The sequence below is a fragment of the Coenobita brevimanus genome, chromosome 22, assembly GCF_032717465.1.
Source record: "Coenobita brevimanus isolate Jiangsu-jjx chromosome 22, ASM3271746v2, whole genome shotgun sequence".
NCBI lineage: Eukaryota > Metazoa > Arthropoda > Malacostraca > Decapoda > Coenobitidae > Coenobita > Coenobita brevimanus.
The window spans coordinates 34,140,580-34,163,727 of NC_136975.1; the positions used below are offsets into that span (position 1 = coordinate 34,140,580).

A 23,148-nucleotide genomic window follows, 5' to 3' on the forward strand; every position below is an offset into this window, starting at 1 on the left:
TACATTCACCTTTAGATTCCATTTCTTACACACTCTCCCAAACTCATCCACCAAGCCTTGCAGCTCCCCTTTGTCTTCACTCAACAATTCAGTATCATCTGCAAACAACAGTACAGGGAGTTTCCAAATACTATCCTCTCTCACCAGGGCCACTCCAACATCCACTACCCTACCTTGTACCTCTTTTATTACCCCATCCATGTACAGATTGAACAACCATGGAGACATGACACATCTCTGTTTCTACCCAACTTTCAAAGAGAAAAATTCACTTAGTTCACCATCCACACGCACTGCAGCCTTTGCACCATTGTACATACTCTTCACAGCATTCAGCAACTTCCCATCTACTCCATATATTCTTAACACTTTCCACAATCCTTGTCTATCCACCCTGTCATATGCTTTCTCCAAATCCATGAAAGCCGCATACAACTTCTTTCCCTTCTCTAGAAACTTTTCCACTAAAGATCTAAGAATGAATATCTGATCTACACAACCTCTTCCCTTCCTAAAACATTCCTGTTCTTCTCCAACTAATTTCTCTGTTCTTTCTCTAACTCTGTCAATAAGTATCCTACCATACACTTTTCCTGTTATACTAAGAAGACAAATGCCCCTATGATTACCGCTCACTTCTTTTTCCCCTTTTCCTTTGTACAAGGGAATAATTATACCTGACTTCCAATCCTCCGGGACTCTACCTTCCTCCCAGGCCAATCTGCACATCTTCCACATCCATTCTACTACTCTCTCTCCCCCATGGTTTAACATTTCACCACACACTTCATCAATTTCTGAGGCTTTCCCCGATTTAACTTTCTTCATTGCTTCCATAACTTCTGTCCTACTGATTTCTTCATGTCTTCTCACTTCCCTCCTTCTCCCAGCCATTCCCCAGCCACTTATACTTGCATTACTTCCATCGTCTATGTTCAACAATTCCTTAAAGTGTTCTCTCCATCTGCTCACTTTTTCTCCCTTCTCCACTAGTAATCTACCATTTTTATCTTTCACTCCCCTGCTAACTTCACTTCCACCCTGTCTTACTCTTTTCACCTCTTTCCAGAACATTTTCTTATAGTCCCTCCACTTTACACTCAAATTCCTTCCAAATTCCTCATACACTCTCTTCTTACTCTCTCTTACTAATCTTTTCACCTCTCTCTTTCTACATATAACTCTCTCTTCTGCCTCTCAACTTCTTTCACGCCCCTATTTCTCATCCATTCATTGTATTTTTTCTTCTTTTGTGCCACAGCCTGTCTCACCTCTTCAGTCCACCATGCTGTTCCTTGCACCCCCCTCCATCTTCTCTTCCTTCCACACACCACATCACATGCTGCACATATTTCTTCTGTAAATATCCTACACACACCTTCCACATCTCCCATCTGCTCCAATTCATATTTGCCCAATCGTTCCTCCACTTCTCTCTTATACTCTGCCTTTTTCTTATCCTCTTGTAACCTTTCCACTCTCCTTGCAACTACTCCTTCCTCTCGTCTTTCCCTTCTTCTATTCCTCCATCTTACTTGAATCCTAATTCTGGCCACCACCAAGTAGTGGTCAGAAAGTCCACTCCCCCAACCTCTATAAGCTCTTGCATCCATTACACATCTTTGCATCCTTTCATCCACACACACATAATCAGTCATTGCCTTCCTTTCATTCAGTTCACCACCCACCCTTCTCATCACTCGCCATGTATACCTGTGGATCATTTTATGCCTGAAGAGGGTATTGGCTATCACCAACCCCCTCCCAGCACAAATGTCCACAAACACACTCCCATTCTCATCTGTCTCAGCAGGCACACCCCACTTACCAACTATTCCATCCACCTTCACATTCCCAACTTTACCATTCATATCACCGATCAAAAACACTCTCTCATTCCTTCCAAACTTTTCCATGCACACTTCTACATTTGTCCAGAACTCTTCTCTCACTCTTCTAGCACGATCTTGCGTTGGCGCATACACACACACAATCGCCCACATTTGTATTCCAACTTTCAACTTTACCCACACAATCTTTGACCCAACTGATCCGTACTGTCTTATGCTCTTCTTCCATCTTTTACTCACAACTATACATACTCCTTCCTTTGCCCTCTCATTCTCACCTACTCCTGCACATATACCCCATCCATACTCCCATTCTCTCACACTTTCTCCTCTCCATTTTGTTTCAGTTATTCCACATACATCCACTTTCGCACCCTCAGGCACCTGGACAATCTCTCTCTCTTTCACCTCATCATTCGCTCCTCTTACATTCCATGTACCCATTACCAAGTCCTTTGTCCGGTCCTTGGTCGTCATCGTTTGGTCAGTCCTTGTCCGAGGCTTCTTGTTTGTTTTTTTAGTTAGTTGTTTTCCGGGGAGGGGCACTAACCCTCCGCCAACCCTTTTAGTCGCCTTTTACGACAAGCAGGGATACTGGGGGAGTATTCTTGAAAACCCCCCCTACCCCCAGGGGGTTGAAAAACCTCCCTACCCCCATGGGGTAAACTTATGCTTTCCAAATTCATTTGGAAAACTGCTACAGTTTTTATAAAAATCTGGAATTTTGATTTTGGGGATTGTACTATAACAAGAGAATGTAAATAAGTATGGTAGTGAAAAGGTTATTGTATATATATGTGAGTTAGCTTGTAGGTTAGAGCAGGTATGGCAGGACAAGATGAAGGTGGATTGATATTGTGAACGTCATTCATATTCATTCATCATCCAATCCTTCGTTGCCTCATGAGGAGAAAGAATGCAGTAAAGTGAGGTACAGTCACATACTCGTTATGCAACGAGGTTACCCCAAGTGGAAAGCCGTCACATACAAAGATAGATATAATATGGGTTCAGTGGAGATAGGGAGGAGGCCTATGACCATGTAACCTTAAAAAAAAAAAAAAAAAAAAAAAAAAAAAAAAAATGGCCTGCCCTTGGTGCCCTTGATAATACCACACTTTGTACTTGGGGTAGCATCCTAGCTAGGCATGATTTCCAAGTTACAAGTATCAGTACAGTATTTGGCACAGAAAAATATCATCCAATCTTGCACACTTCACTGTTTGTTTTGCACATGCGCTGCTGTTTGGTGATAGCAGTGGTGTTTCATTATCTGTGCATGCACAATATGGAACAAAAGGGAGACAATCACAGTTAATGTAAACATTGGTCAGTTATCTTGGTTCAAACAGCTGACTGTGCTTGTACCACATGTGCATGGGAGACACAATTTCCAAGTCACAAGTTTCAGTATTTCACACACAAAAAGTTATCACTTCACTTAATATCGCACACTGCACTACCTGTTAAGCATTGGCACTGTTATTTGGAAATGGAATGAAAGGGAGGGATTCACAGCAAATATAAACACTGGGCAGCCATCTTGGCTCAAACTGCTGACTGTCGGCTTGTGCAGGAAGCACAGTGTATGCACAGGATTGTCATACACAGTCACCAGAATTACCATTATAGTGAATTCATGGTCATTTCACCATCATTATAGCAAAATTAGGTATAACTTTTAATTCATCATTCCAGCAATTTAACACTTAGTGAACAGACGTATAGCGAGGTCTGACTGTAAGGAAGTTGAGTGAGGATCAAGTTGATTGGATGAATTATTGTACAGAGAACCATGTGACAAGTTTTTTTTCTTTTTTCTATTTTTTTTAGTAGACAGACTGACTGATCAATTATCTTGTAGGTTATGTGAATTGCATCTATAAAGAAATGTGCAAAATATTTTGTGCTGATGGTTGGGCATTTGAGGCAGAGCCAGGATTCTGTATGCTTGTATGGTGGGTATATGAGTGTTTGCATTGTCAGGCCATTTTCATTGGACATGCTGTTGTTACTTTTTTTTTTTTTTTTCCCTGCCTCATGGGCCCTACCTCAGTCAATCCTTAAGTGTGAAAAAGAGGTCAGGGTGGTGAAATTGATGATCATGATGATGGATATATTATTACATGTGTATACAGTACATATAGTTTATCATGAACTAGCATTTATTAACAGTAAATAAAATCTTATTTTTCTCACCGTTAAGGTACCGGCTAACAGTTCTTCGAGCTCTTCCTCATCTACAAAAATTGGACAATGTGGCAGTGGACTCTGAGGAGGTTCAAAAGGCTATGGTGTGTGGTATTCCCCTCCCTGCATCAGATCCATCAAGGTAACAGTCATATTAGTTGTAGTGTTCAAGTAATCTGAGTACAGTATTTGCTCTCTGTACTTGTTCTGTGCAGTATTAATGTTATGTTCCAGTACACTGGTGTAACCCGACATCCAGCAGTGTTGCGTGCCGGTGGGAGTGTTCGGTCACCAAGTATTTTGGACATTGAGGCAGTTTTTCCCATAAGATACTGAAGAAGAGCCAGAGATGCATTCCAAGCCAAAAGCCAAACTCTCATATACTTTACTCAGTCAATAGAAACTGACACAGAAGCACCACAGGTAATGTCATTATCCTCATAAACCATACAATTGCTAAAAAATGAGGCACTAAACATCACACGCAGGAAGGTAAGGTGCTGGGATGTGTGGTGTTGAGATGCTTCAGGGCAACTGACAGCCAGGCAGGCAGCTGGCAGCACACCAAGCGAGGGTGGGGGAAGGTGGGGGGATGGGGAGGGAGAAAAGCAGGGGTGGGGAAAGGTGGAGAGATTGGAGGGAGACAAGCTGGGGTGGGGGAGGGAGACAAGTGAGGATGAGGGGAGGGTGGGAGGATGGGGAGGGAGATACGTAAGGGTGGTGGAGGGCAGGGGAGATGGGGAGGGAGACAAGCTGAGGTGGGGGAGGGCAGGGGGGATGGGAAGGGAGACAAAAAAAACAAACTCCCCCCCCCCCCAATTCTCACTGGCTCACTCACACACTCGCTCACTCACTCACTCGTGCTCGTGCACACACACACACACACACACACACACACACACACACACACACACACACACACACACACACACACACACACACACACACACACACACACACACACACACACACACACACACACACACACACACACACACACACACACACACACACACACACACACACACACACACACACACACACACACACACACACACACACACACACACACACACACACACACACACACACACACACACACACACACACACACACACACACACACACACACACACACACACACACACACACACACACACACACACACACACACACACACACACACACACACACACACACACACACACACACACACACACACACACACACACACACACACACACACACACACACACACAAGGATCGAAATTAATGATTTCTTGAGAGAACATGAACCTGACGTCATGTGCTTTGTAGAGACCAAATTAAGAGAAGATATTGATGTTCATTTGGGAGATGGTAAATACAAAATATGGAGAAAAGACAGAAAAGAAAAAAAGGGAGGAGGAGTGATGATAGCAGTGAAGAACAACATAAATGTAGATACTGTGGCAATGGGAGAAGGCAGGGCTGAAGTGATATATATGAAATTAGAAACTGGAGAGAATGTTGAGAGAGATATGGCAGTAGTGTATGTTCCCCCAAAGACGAGAGCATGGAAGGATGATGAATACCATGAGATGTTGTCAGATATGGCTAGCTACTTGCAAAAAATAATTGAGAAAAGCAATAATATAATTTTGGTGGGTGACTTTAATTGTAAAGAGGTGAACTGGGAGGAATGGTACTCGGGAGGCGGCGAGGATTCGTGGGGCAGTATGTTATTAAATATAATAATGAATAATATGATGACGCAATGGGTCAAAGAAGAGACACGGTTTTGAGGTGAGGACACACCAGCAAGGTTGGATTTACTGTTCACCAAAGAACCCGATGTAATAGAATCATTGGAATATCTCTGTCCTTTGGGAAAAAGTGATCACGTGGTCATTGAGTTCCAGATGTTAATAGGAAACGTCGAGCCAAGAGACGAGCTTCATAGACAGGGAAGATACAACTTTGGCAAAGCAAATTTTACAGGATTGAGAAACTTTTTTGAAAATGCGGATTGGAGAAAATTCAGAGAAACAAGAGAGATACAGAGGAAGTGGGATATCTTTCTAGACCTCTATAATTTGGGAGTGGAAAAATTTGTACCAAGAGTAAGAGGGAAAGAAAACAGGAAAAAGGAGTAGTTTAATAGAAGGTGTATGATAGCCAAAAAAGAGAGAGATAAGGCGTGGAACAATTGGAGAAAGAGAGGTAACGACAGAACAAAGGAAGAATATAAAAGAACAAGAAATGAATACACAAGAATACGTAGAGAAGAAGAAAGGAATTTTGAAAAAGGTATAATTGACAAATGCAAGGATTAACCCAAAATATTTTATAGATTTGTTAATGGCAAACTGAAACAAAAGGAGGGAATCACCAAGCTGAAAGTAGAAGGAGAGGTCTTTAAGGATGCGGCAATGCAAGCAGAAATAATGAACAAACGTTTCCAGTCAGTTTTCACTAAAGAAAAGGAGCTTGTGGAAGGGGAGGGAGTGATTAGAAATGTTCCGGTGATGAAAGATATAAAAGTGGAGGTACAGGAAGTGTATAAATTACTGGAAACTCAAGATGTAAGGAAAGCCCCAGGACCTGATGGAATTTCTAATTGGGTACTGAAGGAATGCAGAGAACAACTGGCAGATAAAATTCACAGCTTAATTGTATGCTCACTGGAAGAGAGGAAAGTGCCAGAAGAATGGAAGAGGGCAAATGTGGTACCAATTTACAAGGGAGGAAACAGGGAAGAACCCCTGAATTATAGACCAGTGTCTCTAACCAGCATGGTCGCAAAATTGTGTGAGAGAATCCTGAAAGACAGATGGATAAAATATCTGGAAGAGATGAATATTTTGGCTGAATGTCAGTTTGGATTCAGAAGTGGAAGGTCATGTGTTTCCAACTTGTTGAGCTTTTACTCAAGAGCGATTGATGTGGTACAGGAGAGAGATGGTTGGGTGGATTGTGTGTACTTAGACTTAGAGAAGGCCTTTGACAAGGTACCTCATAAGAGACTAATGTGGAAACTAGAATATATAGGAGGACTAAAGGGGAAACTTCTGGAATGGATGAGAGACTTTTTGAGAGACAGACAAATGAGGACAGTAATAAAGGAAAAGATGTCTGGATGGAGGGAAGTAACAAGTGGAGTCCCTCAAGGCTCGGTGTTGGCGCCAGTAATGTTCCTGATTTACGTAAATGATATGGTAGATGGAGTGAACAGTTATGCAAGTCTGTTTGCTGATGATGTAAAGATCTTGAGGAAGATAGAGGCTGAGGAGGATTGTAAAATACTGCAGGAGGATTTGGATAGGATACACAATTGGAGCCGGACGTGGGAAATGAAATTTAATGTAAAGAAATGTAAAATATTGGAAATGGGTAAAAGTACCAGGAGACCATCACTGAATTATTTTTTGGGTAATGAATTAATCACAAAAAGGAGAGAAGAGAAAGATTTGGGAGTGCTGGTCCAAGATAGTTTGTCACCAGAAAAGCACATTAACAAGATAGTTGGAGAGACTTATAAGCTCTTGACGAACATAAGAGTAGCATTTCATTATATGGATGAGGAAATGATGAAAAAATTGATAGTGGCCATGATCCGCCCCAGGTTAGAATATGCAGCGGTAGTGTGGTCCCCACACAAAAAGAAAGATATAAACAAGATTGAGAGAATACAAAGAACAGCAACCAAGATGGTCCCCAGTCTGACAGACCTGTCATACAGAGAGAGGCTGGAAAAACTGGATTTGCCTTTGTTAGAGGAAAGGAGAAAGCGGGGAGACATGATTGCGGTGTTCAGGACCATGGTGGGAGTAGATAAAATTGACAACGAGGATCTGTTTGTATGGGATAAGAGAGCAACAAGAGGACATGGAATGAAATTGAAAAAGTCAAGCTGCTTGAAGGATATCAAGAAATATAGCTTTCCTTACAGAAGTATAGACTTATGGAATAGCCTGGACAAAGAGATCGTCCAGTCTAAAAACTTAAACGAGTTTAAAGTTAAATTCGACTTACTGAGAAACAGCGACGGAAACCCACGAGCATAGTACATTCCGTGTATATCACAATTAGGTATATTAGGTAAATACTTAAATATTTGGAACAACTTAGACAAAGAGGTGGTGCATGAGAAAAACATTCATGTGTGTAAAGGTAGACTTGATAAATGTGGATATGGAGACAGGACAACACGAGCATTGCGCAATTCCTGTATACTACAAATAGGTAAATACACACACACACACACACACACACACACACACACACACACACACACACACACACACACACACACACACACTGGAGGCATGCGGGGGTGGGGTAGGGTGGGGGATTGGAGAGGGAGACAACCAGGAGTGGGGGAAGGCAGGGGGACGGAGGGAGACATGCCTGATAACGCTGAGTGTGGTGGGAGATGGAGGAGGGATGGGGAGGGAGAGAAGGAATGTGGGGGGGGAAAGAGAGGGGATAGAGGGAGGACAGGAGGACTGGGAATGCCTCATTTCAAACCTAGGGAGAGGTGAGCTGTCGGACTAGCATGGCAGTGGACATTCAAATTGTTTGGATTGTGGGAATGTTCCCCTATTTCTTGTTTTCGGTCCAGTGAAGCTCCAGTTATCGATGCACCGGGTAACGGGGTATGGGTTTACACTCAACCCTCCGCTATCACGGGTTCCGCTATAGCATATCTCGCTATCACGCCTGCATAAAAAACTACCCAAATACCTTTGTCATGCACTAAATGCCTGCTATCGTGCACCACAAATGTTCGAGTATTTCAAAAAGGCCAGGCTCCAGTGCTCCGCCCAGCCAACAAAAGCTTCACTCTGTGATTGGTTGTGTGATGTCAGCGCCAGCCGAGCGCTGATTGGCCGCCCGACCGAGTCTCCTGCCTGCTAAACCATTCAGGTGCACACCCTCAGACCGTGAACAGTGATAGCGAGAACAATAACCTTTTTTACGATATGACCATGGCCAACGTACCCACTCCCCATCCCCCTACCATCACCCAACATCATGCTGTGGCACCTGGCAGGGAAATAAAGAAGAGGAATAACCTAAGTTATGCAGATAAACTGGAAATGTGAAACTTATGGAGAATGGTTAGACCAAGCGAAGTGTGGGGAAGAAACACAACATCAATGAATCAACTGTTAGGGATATTTATAAGAATCGTGATCACATCATAAAGCATGCTCATTTTTAGATTATTATATATTAATATGTTGTACAAAAAAGGTATCTTAGGGGTAAATATTGAGGTCATGGCACCAATTAGAATTACTACCATAAGTTCTTCAATTCGGCTATCACGGTTTCGGCTATAGCGCAGCCATAGCGGGACCAGTTGGGAGTGATAGCTGAGGGTTGAGTGTAATTATTTTACAAATAAAATATTTTTTGGGACAGTGCATTGAAACCAAAAATATGCAAAATCTGAGGCCCTAGGGAGTGTTCCTGCAAAGTTTCATCAAAATTGGTCCTTGCATCAAGGACGAGTAGCTGGATAAACCTTTATACAGGCAGACCATGGTTCATTACTATATATATGTCAGGATGAATGTCATGTAGTGTGTGCAGGTTCAGAGCCCATAGAGTGTTAGTGTTTTTTTGATTATGTAGTGACACCAAGGGTATATCCCAAACACTAATCCTTTCATCAGAGTTACCGAGCTGAGGTGTGTGCACCGCTAGGGATGTGTGAAATGTCAGGCAGCAGATTTTATTGTATATCATGCTGCCTGTTAAATCAATCTTGACTTTGCCAAGCGAAGAGAAACTTCTGTGTGTAATTGTCATGATTATTATTATTACCTGTATTCAGGAATCCCATTTATCCTAGAAGGCTGTGTCAAGAAAAGTTCTTCCAGACACTGCTGAGTTTCTGGATAATGATATTTAAACATGGGTTCTTTGGGTTTATGTCAAGTGGTTGTGGAAGTTTTCTATTGTGTGACTACCCAACCATTATAGTCAGTAAAAGCCTGAAGTAGCACAGTACTTGCAACAGAAACCATGCAGTTCACACCTAAAGCAGCACAATACCAGCAACAGAAGTCATAGTACATTGTGCAGTAACACACCATTCATAACATTAAAATTTGAACTCTTACATTTCCCACAGACTGATGCTATCTTGATTGACTTCTAGCAGACAACAGAAACAATTATGAAAGATTATGCAGTAAACTCACAGTTATCTGTTGTTGCAATATCCGGCCCAGTGTGATATCCGGCACTTCTGGCTCGGCTCTATTAAAGCAGTATCTGGCATCAAAATGGGATGTAACCAGTGGTTCTGTGCATTATATCAGCTGGCTTGTATGTGGTAGCCAACCAGTGCCTAGGAAGTCCCTGAAACATGCCAGCCAGTGAGAATGCCTGTTACATGCCAGCCAATCAGAATCCGTTGTGGGAGTGGCTCACCCAGCACGCTGAAAATACTGCCACGCTTTCATTCTCTCCCTTGGATCTCATGTAGTGAAGGTCTGTCTGTGTACCCTGCTCTTCTCACCATGTGGCTGCAAAACCCTAATGCTGTGACTAACTGTGGCAGCCTGTGTTCAATGTTGCAAAGCTCATGGCCAGTCAGTGCTCTGTTGTGATCCTGAAATTACTGCTGCACAGATGCAGACCCCCCAGTGCTGTGACTAACTCTGTGGCATCCTATGCTCATTGTTGCAAAGCTTATGGCCTGTCAGTGCTCGTGTCCTAGTGTGCTGTTGTGATCCTGAAATTATGACTGCACGTGGTGCGAACCCCCAGTGTTGTCCCCAGATCTTGAAATTATGACTGCACATGGTGCGAACCCCCAGTGTTGTGTCTCCTGATCCTGAAATTACAATTGTACATGGTGCAGACCCTTAGTGCTGTGTCTCCCTATCCTGAAATTATGATTGCACGTGATCCAAACCTCCAGTGTTGTGTCTCCTGATCCTGAAATTACAATTGCTCCTGGTGTGAACCGCCAGTGCTGTGTCTCCTGATCCTGAAATTATGGTTGCTCATGGTGCGAACCCCCAGTTCTTTGTCCCACATGCCTCACTTGTGGTCCCAAAGTGCTCCATACCCCAGTGCCCACTACTGTACTTGACCCTAGTTGTACATGATGGCTGAGTTTGTGACCTTTGTGGCAATATCCTGGCTGCAGCAGGTCCTGCTGGCCTTGTGTATGATCCTGGTTGTTGTCTCCATGACGCCTCCACCACCTGCCAAGAAGTGTTGCATCATTTTCTCCATGGATAAGAAGATGGAGATAATCAAGAAGATGGAGCAAGGCTGGACCACTGCAAAGTTGATGGTGCACTGTGACATGCCCTGGACCATGTTGCAGGATCTGTGAAAGAACAACACTCCATCAAGATGTTCTTGCAGGGTGAACGTGCAACTGTACAATGGCATGAATGCAAAATGATGGCCAAGCCACGCTTTGGCAAACTCGACCAGATCTGCCTGAAATTGTTTCAACAATGGTATGCCTTCGGCATGATTGTGTGTCCCGTTGAGCTGAAGGCTGGAACCATAAAGTTCACTGAGCAGTTGGGAATTGCAAATTTTAAGGCCTCTGAAGGTTGGCTGACTTGGTTAAATCTTCAACATGGGCTGTCTAACAAGGTTACCTATGGCGAAGTGTTGGGTGCAGACACCAAAGGAATTGATGAGTTTCTCACCGAGCTTAAAAACCAGATTGACAAAGAAGGGTTATGTCTCAGTCAGGTGTATAACGCTGATGAAACTGGTGCTGGTCTTCAGATCTGTCCCAATTGATACCTTGGCTGATGAGAAGAAGTCGTTACCTGGTTGTAAGGCAGGCAAGCAGTGCGTGTCTGTTTGTGTTGTCAATATACCTAACTCCCATCGTCTGAAGCCTGTTGTAGTGGGGCATGCCAAACAACCATGTTATCTCCTGAATTAACGGATAGTTCCTTAGTGATTTATGTCCACTCAGTGAAGGCTCGGCTTACAGCCAAGATCTTTAAAGATTGGTTCAACAATCATGCTGTGAAGGAGATTATCCATTATCAAATAGAGAGGCTTGGCCTTTCCCGCTACCAAGTGAACGCCCTGCTGCTCCTTGATAGCACTCCTGCTTATTCTTTTGAGGAGTTGGTTGGAAATGGAGATTGTATTAGTGTCATGTTCTTGCCTCCTAGTTTGACCTCAGTCTTGCAGTCAATGGACCAAGGTATTATCAAGGCAATCCGGCGGCTGTACTGGAAGAAGGTTATGGAAGACCTGGTGGTTGTGCTCGTGGACAAGGAGGAGGCAGCCCAAGGCATGGACCATAGAGGGGAGAGGACTCTGGCCAGTCTCAAGTTGTATTCCCTCAAGTCTGCGATATACAGCTGGGCGCAGGCATGGAGGGAAGTCTCTGCACTCACACTTGAGAGTGGCTGGTACATGCTCCTCAAGGGTGAAGAGACCATTGCTGACTTCACTGGCTTCAAAGCCCATGACTTCGTCAGGCGCATGGAAGCAGCAGAACAGGTGACTGTGGACATCATCCATGATTGGCTGGAAGTGGACGAAGGAGACCCCGGGTACCAGACTCTGTCCAACTGGAAAATTGTGGAGTCTGTGACTGCAGGGGGCACAAAGGATGAAAGGGAAGATCATGATGATGATGATGACGTGGCAAAAACCTTGAGGCTCAAGCAGGTTCGTGATGCATTGGACGTCCTTCTCAACTACTGTGAGCATCCTAATCGGAAGCCCATCTTTACCAATGCCATGGCCATGTATATGTGACAGGGCCATGTGAATGTGGTAAAGCTGCATTTGAGAAGGATCCCCAAGCAGTCCTCCATCATGTCCATTTTCCATCCGGTGATGCTTGCCACTTCGCCACAATCCTCGACTTCTTCACATCGTCCTCTGTCACCAAAGTTTTCGACTTACTCGTACTAGCCTCTGTCACCCCAGCCCTCTAGTTCCTTGCATCATTTACACCAGCCAGACACCACCACGGCCACTTCTTCACCTCATCCAAACACCTTAGCCATGGCATCACCTTCAGCCCCATCAACAGGTGTCTTCACCTGAGGTCTTGCCTCAGTTGGAGGCCTCGTTGGAACTCCATTTAACACTCTTTGCCACACTATCTATGCTGCCTACTCCAGCACCTTGATAGTGATTGAGTTTGAGGTTGTGGAGCTAGATTAATCTTTCTTGGAGCCATTTGCCACTAGACCACTTGGGATTAAGTGCACTGTGCATTACTGTACAGCACAGTGTACGACTGTATCTTCCATCGATGTGAACACTTGGTGAGTACATACAGTAGTATGCGGTGTACTGTATTACTGTACTGTGTTATTACTGCATTGTATTTTATGCGTAGTTTTCATTTTTTACTCATGGAAAAGCTTTTAGGGTAGAGGGTCAAGACAGCTAGTAACAGTATCTGGCTTGAAGTTGAATGTTGAGCTGAACATGCAATATATGGCATTTCACTGTATTCAGCATAGGGCGTGACTGAATTACAACAGATAATTTAGAGTTTACTGTACCGTAGTTTTACTTTGTGACTTTATCTAGCCATCCAGAACATCCAGGCTAAATATAATCAGTAAACACCTAAAGAAACACAATATTGTACCAGCAACGAAAATTGTATATTGTACATTAGCATAACATTCATAGCAGATAATCAGCCGAAGCACTCTTCTACAACTGTTGATTGGAAACACAGTGGCATAGTTTCACCAGTATTTTGTGTGGGTGTGTATGTGTGTGTGTAGATGTCAGTTTAGCTGCAGTTGTTTCCATTCTGCAGGAGTTTTAACACCCAGTGGCAGGAACTCTAGCATTATCATGGTTATTTTTTTACAAAATGGCAAGAAATTTAGCAGTATTATGGAGATTTTTATGAAGTTTTGGGAGTATTGTAGAGATTTTGTACTTTTTTCTTGGAATTTTCAGGAGATATTTGTATTTACCCACATTCTAGCAGTTTATGAGAATGTGAGTAGCAGGATTTGTTGCTAAGAATTGGCAGCCTACACTGTTGAAAGGGTCCATTATGAATGGAATTTCTATTAGTTGGAATACTCTGTTGTTTAACAAAAATTTGTGGAAAAAAAAGAAGTTTTGGATAAGTGATAATGGTAGTTCAGATATAGTCAGGCCTCACTATACATCTATACGCTGTGTGGTAAATCGCTAGAACAGTGAGCAGTTATACCCAGTTTTGCTTTAACAATGGCAAGATTTGCTTATACAGTAATTTTGGTGGCCACGTATGACTGTCTTGTGTATACACTGTACCTCCCATGCAAGCCTGCAGTTATTTGAGCCAAGATGGCTGCCTTGTCATTACAATCATTGTGATTGTCTCCCTTTCATATAATTTTTGTGCATGCAAGGCCTTTGAAACACCACCACTATTGACAGATAACAGTGCAGGTGCATAACATAGTACAGTGTGTGATATTAAGTGAAGCAATAAATTTTTGTATGAAACACTGAAACTTATGACTTGGAAATCGTGTCTAGCATGAATACTGCTCCTAGTGGAAAGTGTGGTGCTACTGAGGGTGCTGATAGCAAACCTAAAAGGGTAAAAAATTTTTTAGAGTTTAGGTGTTAGAGGTGAAAGAGAGAGAGATTGTCCAGGTGCTTGAGGGTGCGAAAAATGGATGTATGTGGAGTAACTGAAACTAAATGGTGAGGAGAGAGTGTGAGAGAATGGGAGTATGGATGGGGTATATGTGCAGGAGTAGGTGAGAATGAGAGGGCAAAAGAAGGAGTGTGTATTGTTGTGAGTAAAAGATGGAAGAAGAACATAAGAGAGTATGGATCAGTTGGGTCAAGGATTGTGTGGGTAAGACTGAAAGTTGGAATACAAATGTGGGGGATTGTATGCGTGTATGTGCCAACGCAAGATCGTGCAAGCAGAATGAGAAAAGAGTTCTGGACAAATGTGGAAGTGTTCATGGAAAAGTTTGGAAGGAATGAGAGAGTGTTTTTGATTGGTGATATGAATGGTAAAGTAGGGAATGTGAAGGTGGATGGAATAGTTGATGAGTGGGGTGTGCCTGCTAAGATAGATGAGAATGGCAGTGCGTTAGTGGACACTTGTGCCGGGAGGGGGTTGGTGATAGCCAATACCCTCTTCAGGCACAAAATGATCCATAGGTATACATAGCGAGTAATGAGAAGAGTGGGTGGCGAACTGAATGAAAGGAAGGCAATGATTGATTGTGTGTGTGTGGATGAAAGGATGCGAAGATGTGTAATGGATGCAAGAACTTATAGAGGTTGGGGGAGTGGACTTTCCGACCACTACTTGGTTGTGGCCAGTATCAAGATCCAAGCAAGATGGAGAAATCGAAGAGGGGAAGGACGGGAAGAAGGAGTAGTTGCAAGGAAAGTGAAAAGGTTACAAGAGGATGAGAGAATGGCAGAATATAAGAGAGAAGTAGCGGAACAATTGGGTAAATATGAATTGGAGCAGATGGGGGATGTGGAAGGTGTGTGCAGGATATTCACAGAAGAAATATGTGCTGCATGTGATGTGGTGTGTGGGGTGAAGAGAAGAAGGATGGGGGTGCATGGAACAGCATGGTGGAATGACAAGGTGAGATAGGCTGTGGCACAAAAGAAGAAAGCATACAATGAATGGATGAGGAATAGGGGTGTGGAAGAAGTTGAGAGGCGGAAGAGAGAGTTATATGTAGAAAGGAAGAGAGAGGTGAAAAGATTAGTAAGAGAGAGTAAGAAGAGAGTGGATGAGGAATTTGGAAGGAATTTGAGTGTAAACTGGAGTGACTGTAAGAAGATGTTCTGGAAAGAGGTGAAGAGAGTAAGACAGGGTGGAAGTGAAGTTAGCAGGGGAGTGAAAGATAAAAATGGTAGATTACTAGTGGAGAAGGGAGAAAAAGTGAGCAGATGGAGAGAACACCTTGAGGAATTGTTGAACATAGAGGATGGAAGTAATGCGAGTATAAGTGGCTGGGAAATGGCTGGGAGAAGGAGGGAGAGAAGACAGGAAGAAATCAATAGGACAGAAGTTATGGAAGCAATGAAGAAAGTCAAATTGCGGAAAGCCCCAGGAATTGATGGAGTGTGTGGTGAAATGCTGAAGCATGGGGGAGAGATAGTAGTAGAATGGATGTGGAAGATGGGCAGATTGGCCTGGGAGGAAGGTAGAGTCCCGGAGGATTGGAAGTCAGGTATAATTAGTCCCTTGTTCAATGGAAAAGGAGAAAAAGAAGTGTGTGGTAATCATAGGGGCATTTGTCTTCTTAGTGTAATAGGAAAAGTGTATGGTAGGTTACTTATTGACAGAGTTAGGGAAAGAACAGGGGAATTAGTTGGAGAAGAACAGGGAGGCTTTAGGAAGGGGAGAGATTGTGTGGATCAGATATTCATTCTTAGATATGTAATGGAAAAGTTTTTAGAGAAGGGAAAGAAGTTGTATGTGGCTTTCATGGGATTTGGAGAAAGCATATGATAGGGTGGATAGACAAGGATTGTGGAAAGTATTAAGAATATATGGAGTAGATGGGAAGTTGCTGAATGCTGTGAAGAGTATGTATGATGGTGCTAAGGCTGCAGTGCATGTGGATGGTGAACTGAGTGAATTTTTCTCTTTGAAGGTTGGGTTGAAACAGGGATGTGTCATGTCTCCATGGTTGTTCAATCTGTCCATGGATGGGATAATAAAAGAGGTACAAGGTAGGGCAGTGGATGTTGGAGTGGCCTTGGTTAGAGAGGGTAGTGTTTGGAAACTCCCTGTACTGATGTTTGCAGATGATACTGTGTTATTGAGTGAAGACGAAGGGGAGCTGCAAGGCATGGTGGATGAGTTTGGGAGAGTGTGAAAGAAATGGAATCTAAAGGTGAATGTAGGAAAGAGTAAAGTGATGGTCTTTGAGAGAGGTGAAGTCAGTGAGTGTACAGTGAGGTTGGATGTTGAGGAAATGGAAAATGTGAGTACGTTTAAGTACTTGGGTAGTGTGATGAATAAGGATAGAAGTTTGGAGGGTGAAGTGCTTGAAAGGGTACAACAGGGAAGTAAGGTTGCTGGTTCCTTGAAAGCAGTGATAAGAAACAGGGAAGTGAGTATGGAAGTGAAAAAGTTACTACATGACAGTATTGTGATACCAACTCTAACGTATGGAAGTGAAGCTTGGACGTTGTTGGAAGGACACAAGTCAAGAGTGAGAGCAGTGGAAATGAGTTATTTGAGAGGAGAATGTGGAGTCACATGGAGAGATGGGTTGACAAATGAGGAAGTGAAGGATTGTTGTGGTGTGGATGTTGACGTGATAGGAAGAGGTAGGAGAAACACATTGAGGTGGTTTGGCCATGTGGAGAGGATGGAGAGTGAGAGACTAATGAGGAGAGTGAGGATATAGAGAATGTGAGTGCATTCAAGTACTTGGGTAGTGTGATGAGTAAGGATGGAACATTGGGGGATGAAGTGCGTGAAAGGGTACAGCAGGGAAGGAATGTTGTTGGTACACTGAAAGCAGTGATGAGAAATAGGGAGGTGAGTATGGAAGTTAAGAAGTCACTGCATGATAGTATTGTGATCCCTACCCTGACGTTTGGAAGCGAGGCGTGGACCTTGCAAGAGGGGAACAAGTCAAGAGTGATAGCAGTGGAAATGAGTTACTTGAGAGGAGCACGTGGAGTGACATGGAGGGACAGGTTGACGAATGAAGAAGCGAAGGAACATTGTGGGGTGGATGTGGATGTGATTGAGAAGATTAGGAGAAATACACTGAGGTGGTTTGGATATGTGGAGAGAATGGAGAATGAAAGACTGACTAAGAGGGTGTATGTAGGTGAGGTGGAGGGAGGGAGAGGAAGGGGTAGACCGAGGATGAGGTGGAGGGATGGAGTAGAGAGGTATATGAGGGAGGGGGGAGTGAGTTGGGAGGAGGGTAGTCAAATGGTGGGTGACAGAGCGACTTGGAGGTGTTTTGTCTGCGGCCACCCTTTGTGGGATTAGGGCGTCGGTGTATAGATAGATAGATAGATAAAGTAAATTGGATGTTGTTGAATGCCGTGCAGAGTATGTATGAGGGGGCTAAGGCTGCAATGCATGTGGATAGTGAACTAAGTGAATTTTTCTATCTGAAAGTTGGATTGAAACAGAGATATGTCAAGTCTCCAAGGTTGTTCAATCTGTATGGGGATGGGGTTATAAAAGAGTTACAAGGTAGAGCAGTGGATGTTAGAGTGGCCCTAATGAAAGAGGGCAGTATTTGGAAACACTGTACTTTAGTTTGCAGGTGATACTGTATTGTTAAGTGAAGATGAAAGGGAACTGCAAGGCTTGGTGAATGAGTTTGGAACGTTGTGTAAGAACCGGAATCTAAAGATGAATGTAGGGAAGAGTAAAGTTATGGTCTTCGAGATAAATGAAGTCACGGAGCACATAGTGAGGTTGGATGATGAGGAAATGGAAAATGTGACTGCATTTAAGTACTTTGTAATGTGATGAGTAAGGATGGAATGTAATGTGATGAGTAAGAATGGAAGTTTGAAGGATGAAGTGCTTGAAAGGGTACAACAAGGAAGAAAAGTTGCTGGTTGTTTGAAAGCAGTGACAAACAATGAGGTGATCATGGAGGAAAAAAAGTCACTGCATGATAGTATTGTGATGCCAACTGTAATGTATGGAAGCAAAGCTTGGACCTCGTTGAAAGGGCACAAGTCAAGAGTGAGAGCAGTGGAAATGAGTTATATGGGGGGAGGATGTGGAGTTACTGTACGTGGAGAGACAGACTGACAAATGAGGAAGTGAAGGAGCATTGTAGTTTTTTTTTTTTTTTTTTTTTTTTTTTTGTCCGACTCTGGGCAAAGGCTTCATGGCCTATATCTCGGGGGCAGTAGCCTATCCCAAGGCCCAGTAGTCCTCCTACACCTCCACATGTTACCACTTCGGCGCTAACACCCACCGTCCATATTGAATACATGCTAGGGCTGTCTCATGCAGGACTGGTGTATTGGTATTAGCGGGGGTACTTTTACGACATGTCGGCGGGTCATCCGGTAGATCAGGAAAGTCTGCTTCTATGAAATTCAAATCCATAAACTGTTCCCTGCCCCAGCCGGGATTCGAAGTTGGGTCCATCAGGACTGCAGGCCGCCTCTCTACCGATTCAGCCACCGCATTAGGAGAAATACGTTGAGGTGATTTAACCATGTGGAGAGAATGGAGAGCAAGAGACTAACGAGAAGAGTGTGAATGAGGTGGTGATGGGGAGAGGGAGGGGGATTCCAAGAATGAGATAGAGGGATGGAGTGGAGAGGTATATGAGAGAGGGTGGTGTAAGCTGAGGGAAGGGCAGTGAAATGGTGGGGGACAGGGTGATATGGAGGCAATTTGTTTGTGGCCACCCCTTATGGGACTGGCAATAGATAGATAGATAGATTTTATTGAGTTTATACAAATATTTTTCCTTTAGAATTACAGTCCAAGTGATGTCCTCCTACCGTGGTATACAATCCCAACTTTATTGATAGTTATGCTGTGATAACTTTTCATAGCACTAAAAGAGAGATACCTAATATTGGTGTCATATTTGCTGCCTTCTTCAACTTTAGTAGGTTTAGTGTTGTTTGACAGGTGCTTTCCTGTCATCTGTTTACTGTAAATAGTGATATCACTGGCATGAGATTAAAAAAAAAGATTGTTGATCTAAATTGCATGAACTAAAGACAAATACTACTCAGCCTGAAAAATCAACTCTCCTGCATTATTTTAAAACTTCTACTGATTTTATATCTTTTCCATCACTAGGTAGCCAGTCCATTTGAAGGATATGTATTGCTGCCATCTTATGTCTGTCCAAACACCTTAATCCTTTAAGGGGTCCCTACAAACAAATTGCCTCCATGTAGCACTGACCTCTGCCATTTGGCTGCTCTCCCTTCAATTCACCCTTCCCCCCCCCCCCATATATCTCCACTCCATCTTTCCTTCTCATCATTGGTTTCCCCTTCCCTCTGTCATCCTTCACCTCATTTACACATTTCTGGTTAGTCTCTCACTCTCCATCCTTTGCACAGGGCCAAACCATCTCTGAGTATTTCTCTAATGCTTTGAATCACATCCACACCAGTAGCACAACACTCTTCTCCATCCTCATTTGTCTGTCTCTCCATGTGCAGTACCCTCGCGTCCAAGACAGTAATATTGTCACCTGAAGGTCCTGTCTAGGATGAAAAATGTCTTGTACCAACACAAGACCTCATGGAAAAAATTAATTGTCACAAAATCTTCTAAAAGTGCCCGTAAAAACATCAACCTAAGACTATTTTGGCACCAAAACAAATTTCCTCACCTTTAAAATGTGTGTTTCTGAGCTTATCTCCAGCTTAGTATCCTGAGGTAGATGGCGGTGCTTCAAGGGGTTAGCAGACTCGCTTGCTCATCACGTGACAACATTGCAAACACGTCACTCTCCTGGATGCGGGAACCGTGTTGGACTGGGTGAGACTGTCATAGCTGTATTCTCCTCAGATTTGGGCGATTATGAACCGTTGGTTCCGTATTGGACGTATGCAACTGTAATACAGCAATATTTTGGATTATTATTTATGGTCTCTGTCTTGGACACGAAACGTCTTGGACAAACCCGTCTTGGACGCAGGGGTACTGCAACTCCACATGCTCATTTCAGATAACTCATTTCCACTACTTTCACTCCTGAATTGTATCTTTTCAGCAGGTTCCAAGCTTCGCTTCTGTACTGTACATTAGAATTGGGATCAGTGCTGACAAAAACAATGTATTTTTACCTCCATGATCATCTCTCTATTCCTTGTTACCGCTTTCAGTGAACCACCAACCATTCTTCCATGCAGTACTCTTTCAAGCACTTCATCCTCTGAACTTCCATCCTTGCTCGTCTCAGCACCTAGGTACTGAAATGCACTCAAGTTCTCCATTTCCTCATCATCCAGCCTCACTGTGTAGCCTGTGACATCATTCTTTCAAAGACCATATTTTATTGTTATCTGCATTCACTTTTAGATCATATTCCACACATACATTCCCACTGTTAATCAATCCTTGCAGCTCCCATTCTTTATTTAGCAATACAGTATCATCAGCAAACAACACTACAGGAAGTTTTCAAACCCTACCCTCTCTCATAAGGGTCACTGCAGCACCCATTGCCATTGTCATTCATCAATCCATGCTGCTCCCATTCTTGGCATAGCAATATAGTATCATCAGCAAACAACACTGTAGGAACACTACAGGAAGTTTTCAAATCCTACCTTGTCTCTCATAAGGGAAACTTCAGCATTCATTGCCACTGTCATTCATCAGTCCATGCAGCTCCCGTTCTTCACTTAGCAATGCATTATTGCCAGCAAACAACGCTTTAGGATCATTACAGGAAGTTTTCAAACCCTGCCTTCCCTCGTAAGGGAAACTCCAGCATCCATTGGCATACCTTTTATAACTCCATCCATTTATAATTGAACACCCATGGAACCATGACACATCTCTGTTTCCATCCAATATTCAGATCAAAGAATTCACTTAGTTCACTGTCCATCTACACCGCAACCCTAGTGCCCTCATATATACTCATCGCAGAATTCAAGAGCCTCCTAGTTTTTCTTCTTTGACATATCTATTTATCTATCTGTCTATAGCCTGACGCCCTAATCCCACAAAAGGGTGGCCACAGACAAAACGCCTCCAAGTCGCTCTGTCACCCACCATTTGACTACCCTCCCCCCAACTCACTGCCCCCTCCCTCATATACCTCTCAACTCCATCCCTCCACCTCATCCTTGGTCTACCCCTCCTTCTCCCTCCCTCCACCTCACCTGCATACACCCTCTTAGTCAGTCTTTCATTCTCCATTTTCTCCACATGTCCAAACCACCTCAATGTATTTCTCTTTATCTTCTCTACCACATCCACATCCACCCCACAACGTTCCTTCACTTCTTCATCCGTCAACCTGTCCCTCCATGTCACTCCACATGCTCATCTCAAGTAACTCATTTCCACTGCTCTCACTCTTGACTTGTTCACCTCTTGCAAGGTCCACGCCTCGCTTCCACACGTTAGGGTAGGGATCACAATACCATCATGCAGTGACTTCTTAACTTCCATACTCACCTCCCTATTTCTTACCACTGCTTCCAGTGAACCAGCAACCTTCCTTCCCTGCTGTACCCTTTCATGCACTTCATCCCCCAAAGTTCCATTCTTACTCATCACACAATCCAAGTACATGAATGCACTCACATTCTCCATATTCTCACCATCCAACCTCACTGTACATTCTGTGACTTCATTCCTCTCGAACACCATAACTTTACTCTTGTTTACATTAACTTTCAGATTCCTGTTCCCACACACTGTCCCAAATTCATTCACCAAACCTTGCAACTCCCATTCATCTTCACTCAACAATAATGTATCATCAGCCAACAGCAACACTGGAATCTTCCACATCTCACCCTCATTCATTAGAGCCACCCCCACATCCACTGCCCTGCCTTGCACCTCTTTTACAATGCCATTCACATATATATTAAACAGCCATGGAGACATCACACAACCCTGTTTCAGTCCCACATTGAGATCAAAGAACTCACTCAGCTCACCATCCACTCTCACCATAGCCCTAGCTCCTTCGTACATACTCTTCACAGCACTCAACCATTTCCCCTCCACTCCATATATTCTTAATACCTTCCACATACCTTGCCTATCTATTCTATCATAAGTTTTCTCCAAGTCCATGAAGGCTTTCTGGAAATCCATGAAATCAGTATGCACCATCTTTCCCATCTCAAGGTACTTTTTCTTTAAACATTTAGAATTAATGAATGATCTATGCAGTGTCTTCCCTTCATAAAATTTTCTTGTTCATCACCAAATAATTCCTCTTCTATTTCCCAAATTGCATACAGAATGAGAATGAAAGTACTGTATTTTGTGACTTCTAGAAATTGGGCTTCATTTTTGTGGAATCTCTGTGTCAAGTTGAAAAAAATAGTGCTGAGGACATCTCATGTGAAAAAAGTGTGTTGCTATGCAGTGGTGCCCAGAAAATGGGTCCCTGACATCTCAAACCATCTGCATAGATAGTTTTTCGTGCCTCATTTTTCCTGTAAG

The 23,148-nt window shown here is 43.3% G+C and overlaps 1 protein-coding gene across 3 annotated transcripts in view; it reads left to right on the forward strand.

Annotated features, from left to right (window-relative positions):
• The window catches only part of LOC145392515 (uncharacterized), a 356,359-nt gene that overhangs the window by 33,636 nt on the left and 299,575 nt on the right, over positions 1-23,148 (forward strand). For all 3 annotated transcript variants that reach the window (XM_080266909.1, XM_080266907.1, XM_080266908.1), the window contains exon 4: positions 4,057-4,182. In XM_080266909.1, coding sequence (XP_080123035.1) covers positions 4,057-4,182 — 126 coding nt within the window. The remainder of the gene's footprint in view (positions 1-4,056; positions 4,183-23,148) is intronic.